The 21,905-nt window shown below is 34.8% G+C and overlaps 9 protein-coding genes across 9 annotated transcripts; 2 read left to right on the forward strand and 7 right to left on the reverse strand. All coding sequences in view use genetic code 12, as the record gives it.

Moving 5' to 3' along the window:
• Positions 1 to 42: 42 nt before the first annotated feature.
• J8A68_003244 (uncharacterized protein) lies at positions 43 to 3,531 on the reverse strand (the record flags this gene model as incomplete). Its single annotated transcript, XM_049407079.1, has 1 exon — positions 43 to 3,531. One exon carries the CDS (start codon positions 3,529 to 3,531, stop codon positions 43 to 45), a length of 3,489 nt encoding a protein of 1,162 aa, XP_049263476.1.
• A 678-nt stretch (positions 3,532 to 4,209) lies between these two features.
• J8A68_003245 (uncharacterized protein) lies at positions 4,210 to 5,295 on the reverse strand (the record flags this gene model as incomplete). The annotated part of the gene is made up of 1 exon (XM_049407081.1): positions 4,210 to 5,295. The coding sequence occupies one exon, from the start codon at positions 5,293 to 5,295 to the stop codon at positions 4,210 to 4,212; it is 1,086 nt and encodes a 361-aa protein (XP_049263477.1).
• A 295-nt stretch (positions 5,296 to 5,590) lies between these two features.
• On the reverse strand, positions 5,591 to 6,508 carry J8A68_003246 (uncharacterized protein; the record flags this gene model as incomplete). Its single annotated transcript, XM_049407082.1, has 1 exon — positions 5,591 to 6,508. One exon carries the CDS (start codon positions 6,506 to 6,508, stop codon positions 5,591 to 5,593), a length of 918 nt encoding a protein of 305 aa, XP_049263478.1.
• A 1,137-nt stretch (positions 6,509 to 7,645) lies between these two features.
• On the reverse strand, positions 7,646 to 7,858 carry J8A68_003247 (uncharacterized protein; the record flags this gene model as incomplete). Its single annotated transcript, XM_049407083.1, has 1 exon — positions 7,646 to 7,858. One exon carries the CDS (start codon positions 7,856 to 7,858, stop codon positions 7,646 to 7,648), a length of 213 nt encoding a protein of 70 aa, XP_049263479.1.
• A 784-nt stretch (positions 7,859 to 8,642) lies between these two features.
• Positions 8,643 to 8,924, reverse strand: MRPL33 (mitochondrial 54S ribosomal protein uL30m; the record flags this gene model as incomplete). The annotated part of the gene is made up of 1 exon (XM_049407084.1): positions 8,643 to 8,924. The coding sequence occupies one exon, from the start codon at positions 8,922 to 8,924 to the stop codon at positions 8,643 to 8,645; it is 282 nt and encodes a 93-aa protein (XP_049263480.1).
• A 252-nt stretch (positions 8,925 to 9,176) lies between these two features.
• On the forward strand, positions 9,177 to 12,149 carry J8A68_003249 (uncharacterized protein; the record flags this gene model as incomplete). Its single annotated transcript, XM_049407085.1, has 1 exon — positions 9,177 to 12,149. One exon carries the CDS (start codon positions 9,177 to 9,179, stop codon positions 12,147 to 12,149), a length of 2,973 nt encoding a protein of 990 aa, XP_049263481.1.
• A 1,837-nt stretch (positions 12,150 to 13,986) lies between these two features.
• Positions 13,987 to 17,274, forward strand: ZCF16 (Zcf16p; the record flags this gene model as incomplete). Its single annotated transcript, XM_049407086.1, has 1 exon — positions 13,987 to 17,274. One exon carries the CDS (start codon positions 13,987 to 13,989, stop codon positions 17,272 to 17,274), a length of 3,288 nt encoding a protein of 1,095 aa, XP_049263482.1.
• Positions 17,275 to 18,853: 1,579 nt separating this feature from the next.
• J8A68_003251 (uncharacterized protein) lies at positions 18,854 to 19,855 on the reverse strand (the record flags this gene model as incomplete). The annotated part of the gene is made up of 1 exon (XM_049407087.1): positions 18,854 to 19,855. The coding sequence occupies one exon, from the start codon at positions 19,853 to 19,855 to the stop codon at positions 18,854 to 18,856; it is 1,002 nt and encodes a 333-aa protein (XP_049263483.1).
• Positions 19,856 to 20,612: 757 nt separating this feature from the next.
• Positions 20,613 to 21,614, reverse strand: J8A68_003252 (uncharacterized protein; the record flags this gene model as incomplete). Its single annotated transcript, XM_049407088.1, has 1 exon — positions 20,613 to 21,614. The coding sequence occupies one exon, from the start codon at positions 21,612 to 21,614 to the stop codon at positions 20,613 to 20,615; it is 1,002 nt and encodes a 333-aa protein (XP_049263484.1).
• Positions 21,615 to 21,905: the final 291 nt, after the last annotated feature.

Raw genomic sequence — 21,905 nt, forward strand, 5'->3', positions numbered from 1 at the left:
GTATTTTTTTTTATAAATGTTAATCAAATGGAATTAACGTGCCTATAAATGATATTCAAGTAAGCCACTCGATGTATGATTTGACAATAAATCATCATCTTCCCAGACAATTCTGATTACATCGTAAAACTCACGAGCATAGAATATTTGAATACCGTACCTGTTTTGGTAGAACTGTTCGACTTGAGTCATCTTGAAATCATGTTCCTCATTGTCTTTTAACAATTCATTTACCAAATTTTGATCAACAACCTCTCCAACTTCCTCTATACTTCTACTATATTCTTCAATCAAATCCTTTCTATTTTCACGAGGAACTATCATCTTTTTAATTGCAACATTCAAATGAGCACCTAATAATTTTTCCTTCACTCCTCCAATAGGTAAGACCAAACCTCTAAGCGTAATTTCACCAGTCATGGCAATATCAGAAGGAACAGGTTTGTCCAACAATACCGACAAAAACAGCAAAGCCATGGTGATACCTGCAGAAGGCCCATCTTTTGAGATTGACCCCATTGGGACATGCATATGAATATCAGTGTTATTGAATCTTTCTAACAAATACTTATCATCTCTATTGGCGATTTTAAGCAAATTCTTATATATCATCAGTTTAATAAAGATCAATCCAATCTTACCACTTTCCATAAGAACTTCTCCTAATCTTCCTGTCATGTTTAACGTTGCACCGTCACCTGAGGCATTTGGATTACTGAGTCTTCTATCGAAACCAATACTTTCAAAAACTAAAACGGAGCCTGAACCTTCGGAATTGTATGACAATCCATTCACAACCCCCACTTTAGAATTGCCAATTGTTGTACCTTCAGCGGCTGTAAAATCGCTGTTTCCAAAAGGAACACCTAAATATATTGGTAAATCACATTCTTCAATATTTGGAGAGTATGTAGTATCTGGATTACCGATAGATTCACAGTATTCAACTGCCTTAAACCGGCAAAGAGTACCCAATTTCCTTTCAAGGTTTCTAACCCCGGCCTCACGAGTATAGTCAATGATAATTTTCTTCAATGCTGCTTCATCAATATTCACGAATTCCTCTATCTTACCAGCGACAGGGAAACCATTTCTCTTGACTTGTCTAGGCAATAAGTATTTACGTCCAATGACGAGCTTTTCATTATAATCATATGCACCGATTTGAATCATTTCCAACCTGTCCAATAACGGTCTTGCCATTTGATGAGGTTCATTCGCAGTACAAATGAAAATAACTTGACTCAAATCAATAGGGAACCCTAAATAATGATCGATAAAAGTATTGTTCTGTTCAGGATCTAATACTTCCAATAAAGCAGCAGAGGGATCACCATTAAACTTATTAAGTCCAGAATTGCCTCCAACAACTTTGTCAATTTCATCCAACAAAATGACGGGATTCATAGACCTAGCCTTTCTCAATGCCTGAATAATCAACCCTGGCATGGCACCTACGTAAGTTCTTCTATGACCTCTGATTTCACTTTCATCTTTGATACCACCAAGCGAGATTCTTTGGAAATTTCTTCCTAACGCAGTAGCAATTGACTTAGCTAAAGAAGTCTTACCAGTACCTGGTGGACCAGCCAACATGATGATTGGAGACTTATTCTGTCTGGAAATTTCAATAGACTCATCACTTATCTTATCAAGCTTGCTTTCATTGATTGTCTTGTTGAATGATTGTTTTGCCTTTTGACGAACATGATAAGTTTCGTCATGATTTGCAATAACGATACTATTACTTCCTGCATCCTTAAGTTCTTGATCAGTTTTCAAAGCACTACTATTATTCGATTGGATTAACTTCTTTTCATTCTTTAAATGTGCAATTTCGCGTTCGGCATTTATTCCTAATAATTTCAAAACAACCAAATATTGGATCAATCTCTTCTTTACATGTTCTAATCCATAATGGTCGTCATCCAATTGCTTCTTAGCTAATTTGAGGTCAATTTCTTTATTTGATTTGAATTTGGTTACATACTTGTCCCAAGGAATATCCATAACAATTTCCAAATAATTGCGAAGAACATGATAGTCGGAATTACCACCTCCTGGGGAGTTTGCCGAAGACTTTATTCTCTTGAAATCCTTCACAATAAGCCTCTTTGAATCAGATGACAATGACGAGATTCCTGGTAATTTATTTCTTATGAAATTGGTTATTGCTTTCAATTCATCATCCTCATCGTCATCCTCATAGTCATCTTCAGGAGTTCCAGCCACACGGCGATGAGGTGGTCTTCCAGGTAATCTTGCAGGACGAGGATTCTTTCCTTCAGCCCTTTCTCTATTAGTCATACCTTCCAATAATATCCTAATGGATTTCAATTCATTCGCAACAACGTTAGCTTTTTGGATATTGGTTGCTTCATTATGAAACCAATGATTCACAAATGAAGTGTTTTGTCTCAAGTTTTCAAATATTTGCATTAATCTGACAATCATTTCATTGATTTCAATAGCTCTTTCGCTGTTCCTATACTTATTTAATATGTTCAACTTTTCATAGTTTGGAAAAGGTAAAATACCACAAGTTAAGTCCATAAGTCTTAAGTATGACTTATTGTCGATTACAAGATCTTCTCCTGAAGAATACTGCGAATATAATTTTTGTAAGCTTAAGAATGCCTTGCTGAAATCTTTTGAACCCGCCAATTGTAAATACAAAGCATTCGCCAAGGGGTTAAGTGTTAATAAGTCAGGATTATTATCCAAATTAACTGGATTGTTCTTGTTAGTTTCATCAGTAGTCTTGCTGGTTAATGATAAGTTTGTCCTGTTTTTATTGGCAGGATTATTAAGAGCCTGGCGATAATCACCAAGGAACTTATCAATCGATTTGAATAACTTGCCTGCATTATCTTGTAATGTCCTCATGTTTGCTTTCAAATCACGGACACGATAAGACCAATCAATTTCCACTAACTGTTCATTACTTCTAGTGTTCTTTTTGTCAACTTTGACACATCTGGTAATTGCTTGCAATGTTAACTTAATGTTAGTTGTATCATCAACAATTCCAATGATTCTCACAGCAGTAACAACGTTAGAACCCTCTGAAGAATAATTTTGAGGGCTTTTAATTTTGTCCAAATTAGGAATAATTGCAACAGTCAACCATTCAAATTCACTACCAGGGCCAGCAATTTGATCCTCAGTCATACCAGCTGTTTTGGAAAGTGTCTCATAACGGAAAAACAGAGAGATTCCCTCAATAGCTTCTCTTGAAATCTTACTTGGATTTGAAGATTCCGGATCTTGTTGCACTTGACCTGTTGGAGATTTAACACCTTCGCGGCTATCAAAATCATATTCGTTAAGTAAATTATTAACGATAGAAATTTGTGAAACTAAATCCTTAAATCTGTATAATAATGCAGCAGCCTTAAACCTTGAAAAAGCTACATTATAAATGATACCAGGTAAAAGAACCAAGTTGGAATCCAACTTATAAGTTGGCAATACCACTTGTTGCTTCAATCTAGGAGCATCTGATGACGAATTTGATCTGTAGAATCCCATTTTTTTTACTTTATTTCTGTTTTGCGTGGGGGTTGTTCTTTTGTAGTAGTGGCCTCTATTCTGGATATGTTCTCTTGGTGTTTAATAGTGTAGCTCGTACTAGTTATTCTAAGTGTGTTGTAAAAGAAGTTATAAATAGATAAAGTAAAAAGTGGAGAAAAATTGATTCTGAAACTAATTGGTAAAAATTTCGGATTTTCAAATTTGTTCCGTGTGGTGATTCAAAATCTCTAAGAATGAGTCTTGCGCTAAACTTTAAGTTCTTCCTCCCCACCCCCCGTACCACTAAAGAATGAGAAATGTGTCATTTTTTCGCCCCCCTTTACAATAATTTACACATGCCGTCGTAGTAGAATAGAAGATCCCCGTACTAAAAATAAAATGTAGTTTTGAGGGTAGAACAAAAAGAAAAAAATCATATGATTCCAAAAAGCTTAATTTGTGTAGCTTTTTTTGTGTGGGGTGTCGGCTCAGCCGCGGAGATATCCCGAAGGCGATAATTACACAAGTCCTCGGTACCTCACTTCCTTCTTATTGTCTTCATAATCACTTGAAGGGATTTATACCCCTAATACCGAGTATCCGACTGCAAAAGCGAATGGTAGAACCTTTATAGCCGATCCTATGTTTTCTTAGAGTGGAAAGTTGATCCTATTACCGTTTATACAAATTATATATTTACAAAACGTCCTTCAAGCTGACTTGACCTGTTCCTCTCGCTAATGGTTGGGGTTGATCAGCACTCTTTTTCCATCCAATCATAAATATAACATTAAAGGTTGCAGGTAATGTTATTTCATTTCCATTCTTTTCCCCATGCAAAGTCTTATAAATCTCGTTGGCAGCTAATAACACATCTCTAGGCAAATAATTAGATCTTGATAAAATAGCGTTTTGTTCTCCCATGGCTTGCAAATCTTCACATATGGCAACAATATCAGGAAAACCACCAACAACAATATCTTCCGCATCAATAGTCAACATAGAAAATCCTGCACGGTTCAAAAGAGATCCTACATCGTTCAACCGGACTAATGGTGATACTCTAGGTGACATACCACCTCGTCTTTCAAGCTCAGCCAATTGTAACGACGTTCTTAATTCATAAAGAGTGTCTCCCCCAAAAAGGGTAGCCATAAACAATCCGTCTGGTTTCAAAACACGATTGATATTAGCTAAGGCCCCTGGAAGATCATTGATCCAATGCAAACTTAAGTTCGATATCACTGCATCATATTGGTTCGATTCTTCTAGACATGGGTGGCTGAATGCTTCTTCGTCCCCAACATATCTTCTTACAACACCTTTAAATACGTTATTGTATGGCTCAGCAATATCTCTATTAAGTAATTCTTTACTGGAATCAAACATGACTAATTCCTCTATCTTTGATCTAACAGTTTCCTTATCCTTTATCAATTGCTTCGCCATTTCAACTACTGCTTTGTCTGTAGTCAGTTCTTGAGGTATCTCTTCATCAGGTGAGCACAAATTCTTCAAAAGATTACCACCATGTGATCCAAAATCCAATACTCTTGTAAATGGTCTAGTTATGAATGCCAATCTCTCAATAGTCTTTCTGGCAACTTCATCCCTTAAATACTCCTTTTTTCGAGATAACTCTATATTCAATTTTGGAGTTTTGGAACGTTGTAGTAACTTCGCTGATCTATCAAAAACATTATATTGTTGTTGTTGTTGTTGCTTGGCTGAAGCGTCGGCTGATGTTGCCAACAATCGTTTATGAACAGACCTTCTAAGCATTGTGTTTTAATTTATATGTGTTAATCTAATTGAAGCTTCAGCTCATTGAAGAGCAACCCTCATTGGCAGTACAATTTTTTTTTTTCATTCTACAAGGGCCCGTGAGGAAGAGGTAACGAAATTTTTCAGTCTCATTGGCTAACAATGAAGGGATCTAAAGATATCGATTCCCAGCCAACGCTCAAAGCTTATGTTTACTAGAGAGCAAGCAATATAATAAAGGCATCCGTTTTGGATTGCGTGCATAAAACATATACATAGATAGATGAGATACGGAGAAACGAACCAAGACTCTTCACATTCCATGTACTGCTGCTTTAATATCGTCGGCATTAATTTCAATATTTATGAATTTGGATTTATCCAATCTTCTCTCCTGTCTAGATTGCAAAATCTCAAGCACACTCCTGTCATAATCATCTTTATCATCTAATATTGAATAATTTGCAAATGTATTGTTGATCGAAAAAGACCCATCAAAAGTGGATCCCAACATGGTTGAATCAACAGCCATTCGCAAGATATTATCAGCGTGACATGCCAACTCGTCATAATGAGAGTCGTCAACTTCTTCCGAATGATATTCTACCTGATCTCCAGTTTCCTTTTGTTGATGATCCTTTACAACTATTGCTTTATCCAACCTAAGAAATTTCTTTGATGGCCTTTCCATGTTCAATTGTGCATCATTTCGGACTGAGACTGGAGTAGATTGTTTCAAATCTCTCTTTACTGAACTTGAGGGTGAAAAGAAAATCGTCTTATTGGGGATTGGCGTATTGAGCTTACTGGAAGTTGCATTTTCAATTTCGTTTTTCAATATTTCTATTTTATCATCCTGAGAAATTTGTCTTTTACGTTTAGATCTTATTGTAGTTTGCTGAGCCGTGTCGTTGTTCTTTTTGGGAGTGCTTGCATTGTCTGACTGGACCTTATACGGTAACTCAAGCTTGTAGTTACTAATAATTCGTTTGCTTTGTTCAAGAATATTATCCAATGGATCTTCACTAAGGGTATTGGTTCTGAATATCTTACTAATGGGTATCTTTGAATATTTGGGTGCTGTTGGTGTAGGCTCATCTGATATCTTTAAGTTCTTACTAAGAATAATATCAGAGGGTATGCCGCTAACATGATAATTATGACGAGAATGTTGGTACGGCTTAGGAAATGAATAATCCAATGACACTGCCAGATGTACTGCTGAATGCATTTCTTCTTAAGCTTTGGTTTAGTTTATGAATTTGGAAAGATCAAGAAATTTGGGGTTTCCTCCCAATTATAAATGCATTTCATTTCTAAATTGTTTACGATCTTTCCAAATTAGGAAAGCAGCGCTCCCATAATTTTTTCGGTCCCAAAGCCAAAAATTTGCAACACATCATAATATGCTACCTGCTAGCTTTTAGATACAGAACAACTTACCGAGTGAATGAACCCAAATACGGGTGTATTATAGCTATTATGCTAGTAAATCTGCAATTTAAAAGAATTTGAATTCTATAATGAAATCCCTCAGACCACTGGGAAATAACAGACAACAAATCATCAGTTAAAGGATGCATCCAGCATCAAAAGTTTTCATACATACGACTAAGTAATTGATTGGTTCAAGTAGGTCGTGACTACAATACTGCCTTTTATGCTGACCTACGATGTAGGAATTCGATGTGAAATCCAGCACGCTTCTGACTTTTGCAAGGAAGAACCTATAACTGAAGAATTCAAAACCAGATCCTTACAGGATCCAAACTAGTCCAGAGCTAGTTAAACCCTGCAAGCTTATAACTAGCCTCATAAGAATTCCGTCAGAATTGTATATGTGAATTCAACTGCAACCCCAAGTTCTTAGCGATATGTGCGGCGGAACGCAAACGCGCGACATTTGATTGGACAATAGAAAAAATTACTGCAAAAACAGAGACTGCTTCCAGAAATTGCTGCCATTAAACCGTGGGCATCTAGAAACCAGGAAGTATACCCCCCAAAGTAATGTCACAATACATATAAATCGTAATATTGAAAAATTATACTATGTAAAAGTTAAAAGTAAACTAATGTGCATAAATCATTTGTGAAAAGCAAACTAAAAACGTATGAACCAACCACCAACGTCATATAAACCCAGGCATGAAATGCAAATAATAAGACAAACAAAAACCGTACCGAAGGGCAAAATTATTATTGTCAAGTATGAATTGCCCCTTGAATTGAAAAAAATGCAATAAATGAATGAAGGTGTAACTTTTTGAGAAGAATTTACACAAGGGATATAGATATCGTCATTCCTTCATTTTCCACTAATATTGAAATGACCATACCTTCTTCCTTTCGTTTGGTACCCCAAGAATCATATTTCTCCTTTGCTTTCAGCATTCTTCTTTCTCAATTCTTCATGTTTAACCAACCTTTCATCAACTATTGAGTCATTACCATGAACACTGTCGACTGGACATGGGATTAATGAATTGGCTCCAACCAACATAAAACATATGGCGAATGTAGATGTGAATAATTGATTAGTTACCCTATTTCTTTGCGTTGCTTTTATATATTGAAACATTATGTTGTGATAAATAGTAAATATATCTTGAAAATTCTGAAAAAATTATGAATTGAACAAAAAGTATGTGGGTTCCAATTCGGTGGTTGGTTTGGGGTGTATATATACAAAACCAAATTTGAAACAAATATGAAATAAGATACTTGAGGTATCAGTTATAATTAGAAAATGTTGGTTGTTTTATATAAGACTTTAGTAAGCAGAGTTTCAAGTAAATGTTACATTTTTTTATTCGGCGGGCTTTGACCTGCATGCGGTAAAATCATCGAGACTAAAAATTTTCAAGAGCGAGCCAATCAGATGAGGTGTGAAAGTAGTTTCAGAAATACCTAGTAAGCACACAAATAAAATCCAATAAATATCTAGAGACCATACTTAGGATCGTACTTGTCTGAGAATAATTACTTGTTAACTAATCATTATGTAAATAAAAGTCCAATTAAAATATGCGTGGTCACGTGACTCGATAATATCATGTGCTTATACCTGTTACGCCGCTAACGATATGATATCACTAAAATTGTAATCCTTTAAGGGTAATCAAATCCTGTTCATTTATGGGAGTTTTCCCATTTCGTAATATACATTATATACAAGTTTAAATTATGTCTAGATAGCACCAATCACGGCAGGAAGGATATATAATATGATTTATTCTTAAACAGCCAGCCAGCCAGTATTATCCGGTTCATTCCCGTAACTTCAAATAAGCCATCTCTCAAAGTCCCCTTTACCTATTGGATGTATAAGTAATCATTTAATACATATGGGAAGATTGATACATTTAAGCATCTGATTTTACAACCAGAAATCCAGGCTTATATTTTCTAGTCAAGTTGACTTCCCTTCTACTCAATTTTTGGTCAGCCAATTCAACCTTAACTAATTCCTTTACCTTACTTAATTTAACTGCGGTACTGGGACTGATAGTTTGATAGACGGTGACATCTCTGTGATTCAATCCAAGGGATCTTACTGTCCTACGAAGCTTTCGAGGCATACCTATAACTGATCTATGTTGAGTGATCTTGAAAAACAACTGTTTGGCTGCATCAATGGAGGACATATTTGGAGGTTATTTGGTCACAATATTAAGATCGCTATTAAGGAAATCATTAATCATTCATATTGACTGAAGTTGAAAAATTTTCTGTTGGGCATGAAAAGAAAATAAGTCGTGTAAATTGGTTCAAAACGGTTGTAAAAATAATACAGATTGTTTCCATAGGATTTAGAAATTGGTTGTAGAAACTCATTTGTTATAGACAATCTTCTTAACAGACCAATTTTAGAGAAAAGCGGCAACCCATGAACACTGATGGATGAGTTTAAGGAGCAGTTAATAATTAAGAAAAGTGACCAGCTTCATCATGAGATCAGAACATGCATTTGCGAGTTAGTAAAGATATCGACTTCTTCATCAACTTCGGCAGTCGATATAATTCCATTAACCAATAAGCTTACTGTTAGGATAGTCAATTTCATCAATGAATTCGAACCTAGGCCAAAGCTCTTAGAGGCACATCTTGCGGAGTACATTGAATCATTGACCAATTTGTATTTATCATCGAAATATTCCATCATAAAATCATCAATTGGGGAGATCGTTTACAATTTTGCTAAGATCCGACAATTTAAACAAGTTGCTTTGTATTTCTCAAGTGATTTATATATAATTAACAAGTTAATTAGGCTAAGTTCTGAATTGACCAATGAATTCGAGATATTTTTATGTTTGATCTGGCTATGCAATCTTGTCTTGGTTCCTTTTAATTTTAACAATATTGATCCTGATTTGCTGAATAAATTATATGAAATTGGCCAAAGGAATTTGCGGAAATATAATAACGGATCCAAAAATCAAGTCATTTCGCTGATTCTTTTATCAAGATTACTTAGTAGAGGTGATTGTCAAGCTCTTTTGGACAAGTATTTTGAACACACAAAGGTCAATTGGCTAAATGAATCCGACACGTCAAAATTAGGTTATTACTTGTGTATCAACAAACTACTAAAACGTAAACAACTATGCGAAGAACAACTTTCAGTCATATATCACCTTATAATTGATGATTTATTATTTTCCCCTTCACATCAATCTGTCTTGAATATCCTTTATCTGATCAAAATATTGAGCAAATTGGCAATTTATTATATCAAAACTGGGTCATATCCACAAGTCCAAGATATTGTTAATAACTTAATTAATGATATTATGAACAATATGATAAATCAATTTGATACAAACCTACGTTATGCCTTCGCCAAAAGCTTAAGCGCAATTATCAAACAATTATCCTTTTCAGCAACCAATTATCAGGATCAATTAATCAAGTACGTTATTGACCAGCTCGAGCTTCCCCAAAATTACGATGACATTAATATAGCCAAAACCCATTCTATATTACTCACTTTGGGATATATTACCCTAACTAAAAGTCTTCCTGAACGGTATGTCTCACAGCTTTTAGATATCTGTCATTATTGTTTGTTTATTAAGATTAGAAGACTTTCTTTTAATTTAGGTACTCAGCTACGCGATTCATCGACATTTATAATCTGGACAATTTGTCGTACGACCAAAAGCCCCCCACCGTCAAAGATAGTTGGGATTTTCCTGGATTTATTAAGAGTATTGGTATTCGATCAAGACTTGACATTGAAAAGGTGCAGTATCGCAGTTTTACAAGAACTATTGGGAAGATTCGGAAATATTATTGTTCCGATCGGAGATGATCATACCAGAGGTGAAACGATTATAGGAATAATGGAGGTATTCAATGAATTGAGCCTTGTGAATAAGACGGTATCATATCAGGTTATAGACCTATTGTACTCGAAAATTGATCTATCTTTCTTGATTGAAGGATTAGTGGATCATATCAGCGAATACGATGGAAATGGGAAATATCTATGTAAATTACTTCAACAACCACGTGAATTGGAGTTATCACCTCGTCAAGAATATGATATTGGTACCATAACGAACAAATTAGTTCGAGCCAATAGATGGCACATATTATTTGATTTTCCCGAGGTTCCTACCGAGTTGCTTCACTCAACCTTTGCAAATTTTACATACAGCGAAACCAAGGAAGCAATGATATTGGGATATTTGAAGTTTCTTATATCCTACAAGTTTCCTACAGATTCAGACTGGGACAACTTATTCAAAATTATGAATAAGAGCGAGTATACCTCAGAATTCCAAGTGTTGTTTTCGAAACTCGATACCATTCCAGAAGATTCGTTATTCGACCATGTTCAATTTTCCAGTACACTATCGAACTGCTTATTCAACTATCGACATTTCTCTCAGGTTGAATTGAGTATGATTGTGAAAATTATGAGAAATGAAAAAGTCGATGCGGAAATTAGGTCAAATTTGATAAACAACTTGAGTGATAATTTCCAGTTTCATAACTTGAATGTGGCATCATTATATGACTTATTTGATGACTATACTACTACAGAACAGGGAGACGTTGGGTCGAAGATTAGATTGGCTATGATTAGATTAGTTGGGAATAATATTGAATATTTTTTTGGCAATGACATGATTAAACTAAAATTGATTAGACTATCAGGAGAATTGATGGATAGAATTAGACATAGACTGTTTGAGTTATTGTATTTATTGGATCGTGACACGATCGACGAGATTTCACTTAAAGACCATTACTGGAGTGAGCTATTTAATTATTATGGAGAATTACAAGAGGGAAGGGAAAGAGAAGAATTTTGGAAAGGACTAGTCTTTTCAGTGGGTTCATTTACCGGTAATCAACAGATTATAAATGATGCATTTAATGAGCTATTAAGATTTCAACCTAATTTGGACGACTTTAGAATATTGACTAGCTTTCTTAAATTGGATAAAAATAGTCCTTCTCGAACGCTAAAATGTATAACAATGACATTGAATTTGTTCCTTAAGTTATTGACAGCCAATTTCCGATTCCCGTCTGGGATCGACTATAATGGCTTATTTATAAAGTGTTACAACTTGCATATAAACACAGGAAATCTTACACGAGTCACCACGGTTCTTAGAATATTTTACTATTTATCGAAAGTTGACACATCATTAAAGCAAAGGATTGACGATAGATTATTCTGGTTATTAACCAAGCACAAATCTCCTAAGATTAAGATACTTGTCGGTCAAGAAATTCTATTTGAAATTGTGAATGATTTACAAGACCTTGAAGCATTATCAAGATATGATGAGGTTAATTGGGATGAGTTGAGTGAAGAAGATATAGTATTTATTAAAAGTATTTTACATTAAACGTATTTATAGAGTGTTTGTTCTGAACCAGCATATAGACATAATCGAATGGATTATTTACTATATTTATTTCTCGGTCGAAGTATCCGATTATAGCACCTAAAGACTGATTATTAGGTTATCAGAGGATTGAAAAAGGCATTCCTTCGAAGATTTTTGTCTATTAGTTTCCTCATCTTCATGATGCTCATCTTTAATTTCAGGCTGTAATTCTGAAGAGGGTATTATATCGATTTGTTTTTCCTCTTTTTTAGGTTGTTCTTGAAGTTCTTCTTCCTGTGGATTAGCGAAAAATAAGTTGTATTTCATTGTATGTAAAAGATTGGTTGGTTTAACGAAGGAAGAAAAGTATATTAAGAAATTTTAAAGATGGGAAAGCTGTCATATTTATGTAACAATGATTAAGACAATGACAAATCAAAATGACAGGCAGAATGATTCATGTGAATTGTGGAGGGGAAGAGACACCTTCCTAATTGGGCTCTTGATAACGATCAGTTGATTACGTAATAAAATGCCCTTGTGCAATTGTAAGTTTTCGAGAGCTTCGGACATAATTGTCCTTTTATGAGCCTCACTATTGACAATCCAAAATGTACTTGTAGCACAAATTACCAAGACGACCACAAGTGATAAAGTAAACCACGGGTGTTCTTGTTTGAAATTGTTCACTTGTACTACTTGAAACCCGCGCGATCCTTTAGCCGTGTTTTGTAAATTGCCCCTCCCTGAAAATCTGTCATACTTGCATATACTTATCATCGAATGAGTGAAGTCAATATTGAGATAAGGGCAATGCTGTGGATTTAATATATTTAAATGGTTAATATATATGGTAAAGAGTAGATGAAGCTTATTGTTGCAAACTGTCAATTTCACGTTTGATTGATCAATGAACAAAACGTTCAACGGAACAATGAAAATTCAAAGGTTTTCCTTATCTTATATCTATTAGGAAAACTATATAATTAGAGATACAACTATAACGAGAACCCTGCTCTGATTGATATATCTCAAAACAGAGCAAATTGTTCAATATATATATATATAGATCTTTAAATGATTATAAAATAAGTGGAATGTTCACGGGTTATATGGTAAAGCTGATTTAGATGGTCAAAGCTCTAAAAATAATGCTTTTAAGCTTACAAATACTCACTTACACACATTCACAATGACATCATACACATCACACCGTTGGAACCAGCGTCAATATGACTCCGAAGTATTCAGCGGAATTCCAGGCCCAGGTACAATTCCCCGAGAAAGATTCGTTTGTATGCACATTTGCAAAAATACCTCCAAATATCTTCCGAATATTGCATACTTCTTTAAGTCTACGAACATTTTTGTCACATAAATCGCCAGCGTCCATTGTTTAATAAAGCGTCACATATTCGGTCTTTAACGCAGCAAAACCTGTTTCCACGACATTTAATGCCGACATAAATTCCTTCCTCGGATTTTAGAGAGGGTTCAAAATGGGGAATGTCGTTTTCTGGGGAAATAAAAGTTTTTTTTTCTTTCTTTCTGTAGTTTACCCGGGGGTTAAATCATCAAAACAAACCAAAAAAACTTCCTTCTTTCCATTTTCACTTTCATTTGATATTTTTTTCGTTTTCTTTACTGTTTCTTTATAAAGTAAACATTTAAAAGATCTTACCAGAGATCTGTAAAATTACAAGAGATATCATATCCTTTAAGAGAGGTGCAATCTACCCAGAAAGAAGGGCCATCGAAGAACACAAACATCTATAGTTATATTCGCAAGGCATACAAGCTCACATAAAAGGTAGCAAATCCCGAGATACGGCGCAGCACTGCAACAACAACGACTATGACGAAACATAAACATCCCAAAGAAACCTCCAAGTCAAACTTGAAATTAATCAGCACTTCTAGTGGTGTTCGAATATCTCAAGCATGTGATAGATGTAGAATCAAGAAAATCAAATGTGATGGACAATACCCTTGTAGTAATTGTAAGAAGGTAGATTTTGAATGCAAAACAAGTGACAAACTTACTAGGAGAGCTTTCCCCAAGGGATATACTGAAAATTTGGAATTTAAATTAAAGGAGTTGGAAAGGGAAAATCAAGAGTTGAAGGAACAATTGGAACACAGTGGTGACGCCAGCCATAATACTTCCACTAGTGCGCACGCTCATGAAACAGGAACTGATGCAAAGAATGGCGGTGCAGGGGCAACCACTGATACTACTAGTGGTACCACTGCTGTAAAGTTTCAAACAAATCAATCAGTGCAGATTAATAACCCTATTGAACAGATTTTTAATATTGACAACAAAGGCATAATTATCGGTAATGACAATCTTAACTTTGAATCCCAATTTAACCATTTATTAATTGATTTAAACTTACCATTTTTGAAAATTACAAATACTCATAACTATTTGCTAAATGACCCAAATGCATACCTTTACAATCCATCATACCAAAAAATGAATCAATTATCAAATGTAGACATGGATCTAATATACAACCCTTTAACTGCTCAGAAAAAGTCTCCCGAGCCTAATCAGGAAGGTCCTCAAGAAAAGCTTCCAACAGATTCGTATGAATTGTTTATCAAACTTGTTAACAATTTAAAGAGATTATTTGCGTCAAAACGAGAATTAGACAACCAAATCGTACAATTCTTCTTGAATTATAACATTCTTGTCCCTATCTTCGATTACAAACAATTCATGCAGTCATATAATGCTTTTCATACTATGTATCCATTCATTTTCACCTACGATGACTCAACGATAAATGGGTTCAACTTGTCGAATGTTAACGATTATGAAATCGTTAATGCGTATTTCATGATCATTGTACAAATTTATGTAATTATAATGATAACCGATCCAACTATAAACTTGAATTTGTTATTGAATCATAATAATCCAAAGTATATGTTGCCAATTAATGCAAAGGATAAAAGCCCATCCATTTTGACATCGATATATGACTTATTACCGTATTTCAATCAATTTCATATAAGTGTCAATCACTTACAGACATATTTATTATTCTTGCATTATTCTTTGTTAACAAATAACAAGGAAAAATCATTGGTTTTATCCTCCTTAATCAATGCCTTTATTGGTGTCTTGGGTATCAACTTAAATTCCAAGAACCTATTCTTTAATGATTTATCATTATCAAAACAACAGCGTCGGAACCGTGTCAAGATTTTCTGGGTCTTCAAAATCTTGTTAAAGTGCTTTAATTTGAAATTCGGTTTCAAACCAAGTTTGAATACTACCGTGATTAATCCTGTTACTATAGACAGATATTTCCAATTGACTCCGGAAAAGTTGTCTTTGTTGTTAGATGGTAATGATGATTTGTTTGACAATTTACTAAAGCCAAGCATTGAATTTTTGAATCTAATGAATATTGTTATCCCATCATCATTCTCGCCAAACTATTACCAATATCTCAGAAAGCAAAACAAGAAGAAAAAGGACCACCCTTCGAGTTCTCATAGGTTAGATTGGATATTAAATGAAGACGATGGAGATGGGAATGATGGGAACTTGAATTATAATTTCAATCAATTTTTGATCATTGACAAAAATTTATCAAACTGGAGAATGTCTTTAAAGGATAAGAAAATCAATCTATTACCATTGCAATCGGAAATGGGATTGCCAGACTTATTGAATATTACTGAAAATAATCTCTACCACGATATGAGACCAGCCTCGTCCAACTCGTCCACCCCGCAGAATGATAAAAGAGATGAAATTGGTATTACTGAGATTGGAATTTTGAATTTCTTAAACACTGGGGTGTTAGATATCCATACATCTTCACAATTGATAAAGATTCAATTGAATTTCCATTATGCCGTGATTCGTTCCATGAATTATTTGAATTTTATAATTGATAAAGAATTGAATTTTAATTTATATCAAGAAATTGAAGCCATTTCATCAGAAGTATTGAATTATTTCATAATGATTTTTATCCATATTACAAAACTGGAAGAACAAAGAAATCCTACAATGCATCATGGAATGAGTGGCTTAGGAAGTAGACATGGCTTGGGTCTTCATCATGATATGGACCATGACGGAATTATTATTAATGACTTTTCTATGAAAAGAAGAAAAATTAATCGTCCTAAAACTGTAGGCGAGCCAACTGTTAGAATTATCCCTGTATCTCCATTTAACTTCATATTAAACGGTTTATCAATGACAATTATCAATTTGAAGAAGTCAATCATATTGCAGATGTTATATCTTTTGCTATGTCAATTGAGATATGCAAAGGAAAGTATGGAGGTAAACAGAGATTCTATTTTATTGTTATGGAGATCGGTAGATTTGTTTATTAATGTATTCATAAACTATAAACTTGGAGTTATTCAAAATGGGGATAAAAAGGAAAATCAATGGAAATCGAAACAAGATAGATTGTTTGAAAAATTAATAAATGATGAATTGAAGGAAGAAATCTTAAAATCTCATGAATACGATGACGAAGATGATGATGATGACGATGAAATCGATTGGGACGATGAAGAAATGGATGAAGATTTAAAGTATTTAAAGATCTTGAAATTTATTAAATACAAAAGTATGAAAGTCTTGGACCAAAGTACTCCACAGTCGTCTGCTATACCATCTGTCCTTCCCCACTCGCTCCCAACCCCAACACAAGTCCATCATCATCATCACCATCACCATAATGACCAGAATAAGGTGTTGCCCTCGATTACCCGGCCACCGTCAAGTACAAGACTTCCACAACTCCCCTTCTATTCAAATTCAAACTCCTTCACCTCCCTTTCAAAAATCCCATCAATTACTAAGTTTGACTTTATGGATCATCATCATCAGAACCTTACAGAAAACCATCTAATATCAAAATCTGCATCAAACGAGGAATTAGAGAAGAAAGAAAGAGGTATTATCAATGACTTGATTGGCTTAAGGTCATCAACTCAAGGAACTCCCCTGCAACAACAACATCTTGGATCATTGCCTATGATGTTACCTTGGCCGACTCATACCACTGGTGGAAGTAGAGGAAATTCCACTCCTGAGAAACCGTGGGGAACTAATGGACAAGGAAATCATCATCATCAGATTGGAGACCATTCTCTTTAGAGCTTATTTATTTGTCTTTGAGTGTATATATGTATTTTTAGGTAGTTTATGGCTTGTGTATTTGTGACCATTTATGTATTAATTAGAAGTATAATTTTACAAGACCTGTAATCCTTAGTTGGATTTCATAAGCGCGTTATCTCAATGCCTTCATGTTATTGCAAAATGGAAAATAAACTTCTTTAGTACAGTTTTGCAGAATTTTGAATTGTAATCATTTAGAGTTTTGTTGATTTCTCTTATTATAGGGAACTCAGCTTACCTAAAGACAGTAAAACTCTCAACAAGGTACTAGAAACACTTGCAAAAGGATCTGATCTTTTATTTTGATAGCAGAATAAATTGCGAAAAAATCCTTCCAGAAAAATTTTGCAGCCAATTTACTTCAAGTTATGAGTCTACTAAAACACACAGATTCCACATTTGCAACAAGAGACAAACGTAAGAGTTAAAGAATAGAGTAGTTGAAGAGGTGACGACAAACATCCAGCTAACAGAATGAAAAGGAAAAGGATGGTTAGATTTGCTTTAACACATTCACAAGAACATAGAAGTTCCTCTACATTGCCTTGTCGATGGTGCACATAACAGCAAAATCTCACAAAGTATAGTTTGGTAAGAGATAAGATCATAATTTGGAAAAGGTGATAAACTGATTCATTAGTTAGAACTTCAATCTTCGAACTATAGTTTATCAGTTGTGTCAGGTGACCAATATCACCTGACCTGATCACGTGGTACAAAACACTTTTCGGTCATTATTTCTCGTCTGTGAAAAGAAAAAAACCATTGCTCTTAGGAAAACCATATCAACTTATCCTAGTTATCTTCTTATGCCATGTGTACTTTGGTTTAATAAGAATTGATAGAACCATTTGCATTTGAAAATTCGAAAATTCACGTGATATTTTGAAAAGTTATAAAATTTCGGAAAATAACAAAATACCCAGAAGCCTGGCTAGCTCAATCGGTAGAGCGTTTGACTCTTATGTTAGACATCAAAANTTTTTTTTTTTTTCTGAGAATACCATTTATTCTAGTTCTTATACATAATAACATACAGAAATATAATAAACAGATATACAAATAGAGGAACAAAAAAATGCATCAGCCAATGATTCAAAAAACCTCATATAAGCAACATAAATTAGTAGGTGTATAGGGAAGGACGTTATCTTATAGCTTAAGAAGCGACCACAGTAAGAGCGAGATGTAACAATTAGGCGTTAACGGATTTAAAAGTCCCATTTTTTGAAAGCCCGTTATCTCACAGGAAATTTCTTTTCACTTTTCACGTAGGTTACGATCAGCTGTTTGTCAGATCTCATTAGAGTTAAAGGAAGAGTAATGGGTGTTCTAATTGTTCATTCGTGCTGAAGTAAGTATTTATGCAATTCGTTAGGTAATAACATAAGACTTTCTAAAATGGAGCTTTTCAAAATTTAGCTTGGTTGCAAAATTTTTTCAGCGACAAGAATTTGCCACAAGTTTAGCTGCAAGTGTTTTTATTATCAGAGCCATCATTCTTTCAAAATCAAAACGTCCTTTTTATTTAAATTTCTTTTGTTCAACCTATAAACTATAAATAATGGTCAGTGACCTTATCGAAGTAAGTCCAAGCCTTTTCGTTTGCTCCCTCATCTTCTAAATCCTTTCTCACATGTGAAGGGGTACCAAAGGAAATGCTATGAGAACGATTTTGTACGTCTGGAGACAAAGCCGCAAATAACTCAGTATAAGCTCCGTATCGTTGATCATATAACACGTATCTGTAAATTAATTTTTCAGTCCAACTGGCATATCTCTGTAACTCGGTACTTAAATATCCAGGACAAACAGATGAACTAATGACATTTGGGGCATCGTGTTTCAATGGCCACGTTCTAGCTTGTATAATATTACCAGCTTTACTTTGTCCGTAAAGTGTTCCCTTTGTTTGGGAGGTGAAATTCTTAATAGTCTCAAAATTTAAATCTTCCCAATGAAATCCCCCAAGTGGTGCCAATTGATGAGCTGTAGATGCAACCCACACTATTCTTGATTCTCCCTTCTTGTTTTCTTGAGATGTTTTAATGAATATTGGATCTAATAATCTTTGTAATAAGTGTGTTCCCAATACATTGGTACCCAATTGTAATTCAAAACCTTGCTTTGTCTTGCTTCCTGGAGGTGGCATCATTACACCTGCATTATGAATAATAATATCGAGACGACTTTCTTTACTAAGAAAATCTTCAACTGCGGGTTTAATAGATTCCAAGTCTCCCAAGTCGCATTGAATAAAATTGATTTCTCTTTCTGCAACATTGTACTCTTGTGCAAGTTCTAATTGCATTTTCCTGATAGCTTCTAAAGCCTTTTCCTTGCTACGACAAAATATATAGATTTTAGCTTTTGTGGAACCAGCTAATGACTTAGCTGTTTGATACCCGATTCCAGAATTACCACCTGTGACAATAACAACTTTTCCTTCTAAGCTTGGATATTGATCTTCTTTGAAAGTTGGTTTGGAGGGCCAAAATCCGTGAAGGACTTGCTTCCAATCAGACCAGGATAAAGATGGCACGTTAGGCTTAGACATTTGTTATATATAGTTTCTGTTTGTGGTTTTTGTTAATGTTTATAGTAGTAAAGGATATGTATTTTGGTTAGGAGTCGTCTCGATATTTATATTGATTCGAGTGTCTTATGACAGAAAAATATTTTTTAGGGTGCGGTTAGCGGAAGCGAAAAAAAAAAAGAAATTTGGTGGAACGGAATGGTTGAAAAGTTCCGTCACCCACTTAGAACTTGGTGAGGCTTTTCTCTTCCTTTGCTTTCTCCGAAATATGATTTATTTATTAAAAGCCAACATTTGTTTATTACAAATTTTCTGTTAACCTTTTGGATGCGTTAATTTTCAATGCATAAACAAAGAAAATCGGATAAATGCCACTTCCCTTGAAGTTGTGGAGTTGTTGGTAGTAAGGTTTCGTTAAAAAAAGATTAGAAAACGAAAGTATTTTTTTATCGGTTGAAGTTGCAACAAATTTTTTTACTGCAATTTTTGTTAACAATAGTAGGTACAACTAGATGCTCTCTCAGTGCAGGTCCGAGCCTAAATAGATAAGCGTGTTTACGGCTCCATCATGCACCGAAAAGGATTGATATAAAGGACATTTTGATTTAGAAACATTTACAGAGAAGTATCTCTCACTGAAACAATGAAGTGCCACTAAATTCGAGAACAGCTATTACCCCATGCCTCCGAGTTCCTCAAGCTGCGGTCTTGAGATCTTATCAAGTAGAATATCCTTACAATATATTAGCTAAAGGTACTGGTTCCTATTTAATACAAACTACAAATAATTGTCAGTGACTTTATTGAAAAAGTTCCAAGCTTTTTCATTGGCTTCTTCATCTTCCAAATCTTTTCTTACGTGCGATGGAGAACCAAAGGAAATACTATGGGAACGATTTTTAACATCTGGAGACAAAGCTGCAAACAATTCAGTGTAGGCGCCATACCTTTGGTTATGAAGCAAATACTTGTAAATGAATTTTTCCGAACGACTGGCATATCTTTGAAGGCCGGTACTTAAATAACCAGGACAAAGAGACGAACTAATAACGTTCGGCGCGTCGTGCTTCATTGGCCAAGTCCTTGCTTGAATAATATTTCCTGCTTTGCTTTGACCGTATATCATGGCTTTAGTGCGCATGCTATATTTCTTTGTGGTTTCAAAATTCAAATCTTCCCAATACAATCCACCCAACGGAGCCATAAGGTGAGCAGTAGATGAAACCCACACAATTCTCGATTCCCCCTTATTATTTTTTTGAGAAGTTTCAATGAAAATAGGATCTAAAAGTCTCTGTAAAAGATGTGGTCCTAAGACATTAGTACCCAATTGCAACTCAAATCCTTGCTTTGTCTTGCTTCCTGGAGGTGGCATCATTACCCCGGCATTGTGAATAATAATATCAAGGCGACTTTCTTTACTAAGGAACTCCTCGACAGCAGGCTTGATAGCAGTTAAGTCTCCCAAGTCACATTGAATAAAATGAATTTCTCTGTTTACAACTTTATATTCTTTCTCAAGTTCGACCTTAAGTTTCTTGAATGCTTCGGTGGCTTTCTGTTCATTTCGACAGAAAGCATAGATCTTAGCTTTAGTGGATCCTGCTAAGGATTTAATCGTTTCATAACCGACACCCGAATTAGCACCAGTTACAAGAACAACCTTTCCTTTTAAGCTTGGATACTGATCTTCTGTGAATTTGGGTTTTCCTGGCCAAAAGCCATGAAGAGTTTGCTTCCAATCAACCCAAGATAAGGATGGAACTTTAGGTTTTGACATTACGATTTGGTTAGAAACAATAGTCAACAACTGTCAAGTTAAGATAACAATCCGCTCATATTTATAGTCATTCAAAACGGCTGCAAATTTTTCTAGGGTCGTCATCGAAGATTATTACAAGACGGGGCGAAAAAGAGGCTTTATGGAACGGAACTTTTCTGATAGATTCCGACAACCCGTTGACACAATAAATAGGGCTTTTGTCCCGAAGGTGAAAGGATGTCATTTTCAACAATAAAACGTTTAGATACTGCAGCTTGGAATTAACATTTTTGTTTCCGAACCTCTAAA

The sequence above is a fragment of the Hemisphaericaspora subhashii genome (genome assembly GCF_019202705.1).
Source record: "Hemisphaericaspora subhashii strain CBS 10753 chromosome Unknown scaffold41, whole genome shotgun sequence".
Lineage (NCBI taxonomy): Eukaryota > Fungi > Ascomycota > Pichiomycetes > Serinales > Debaryomycetaceae > Hemisphaericaspora > Hemisphaericaspora subhashii.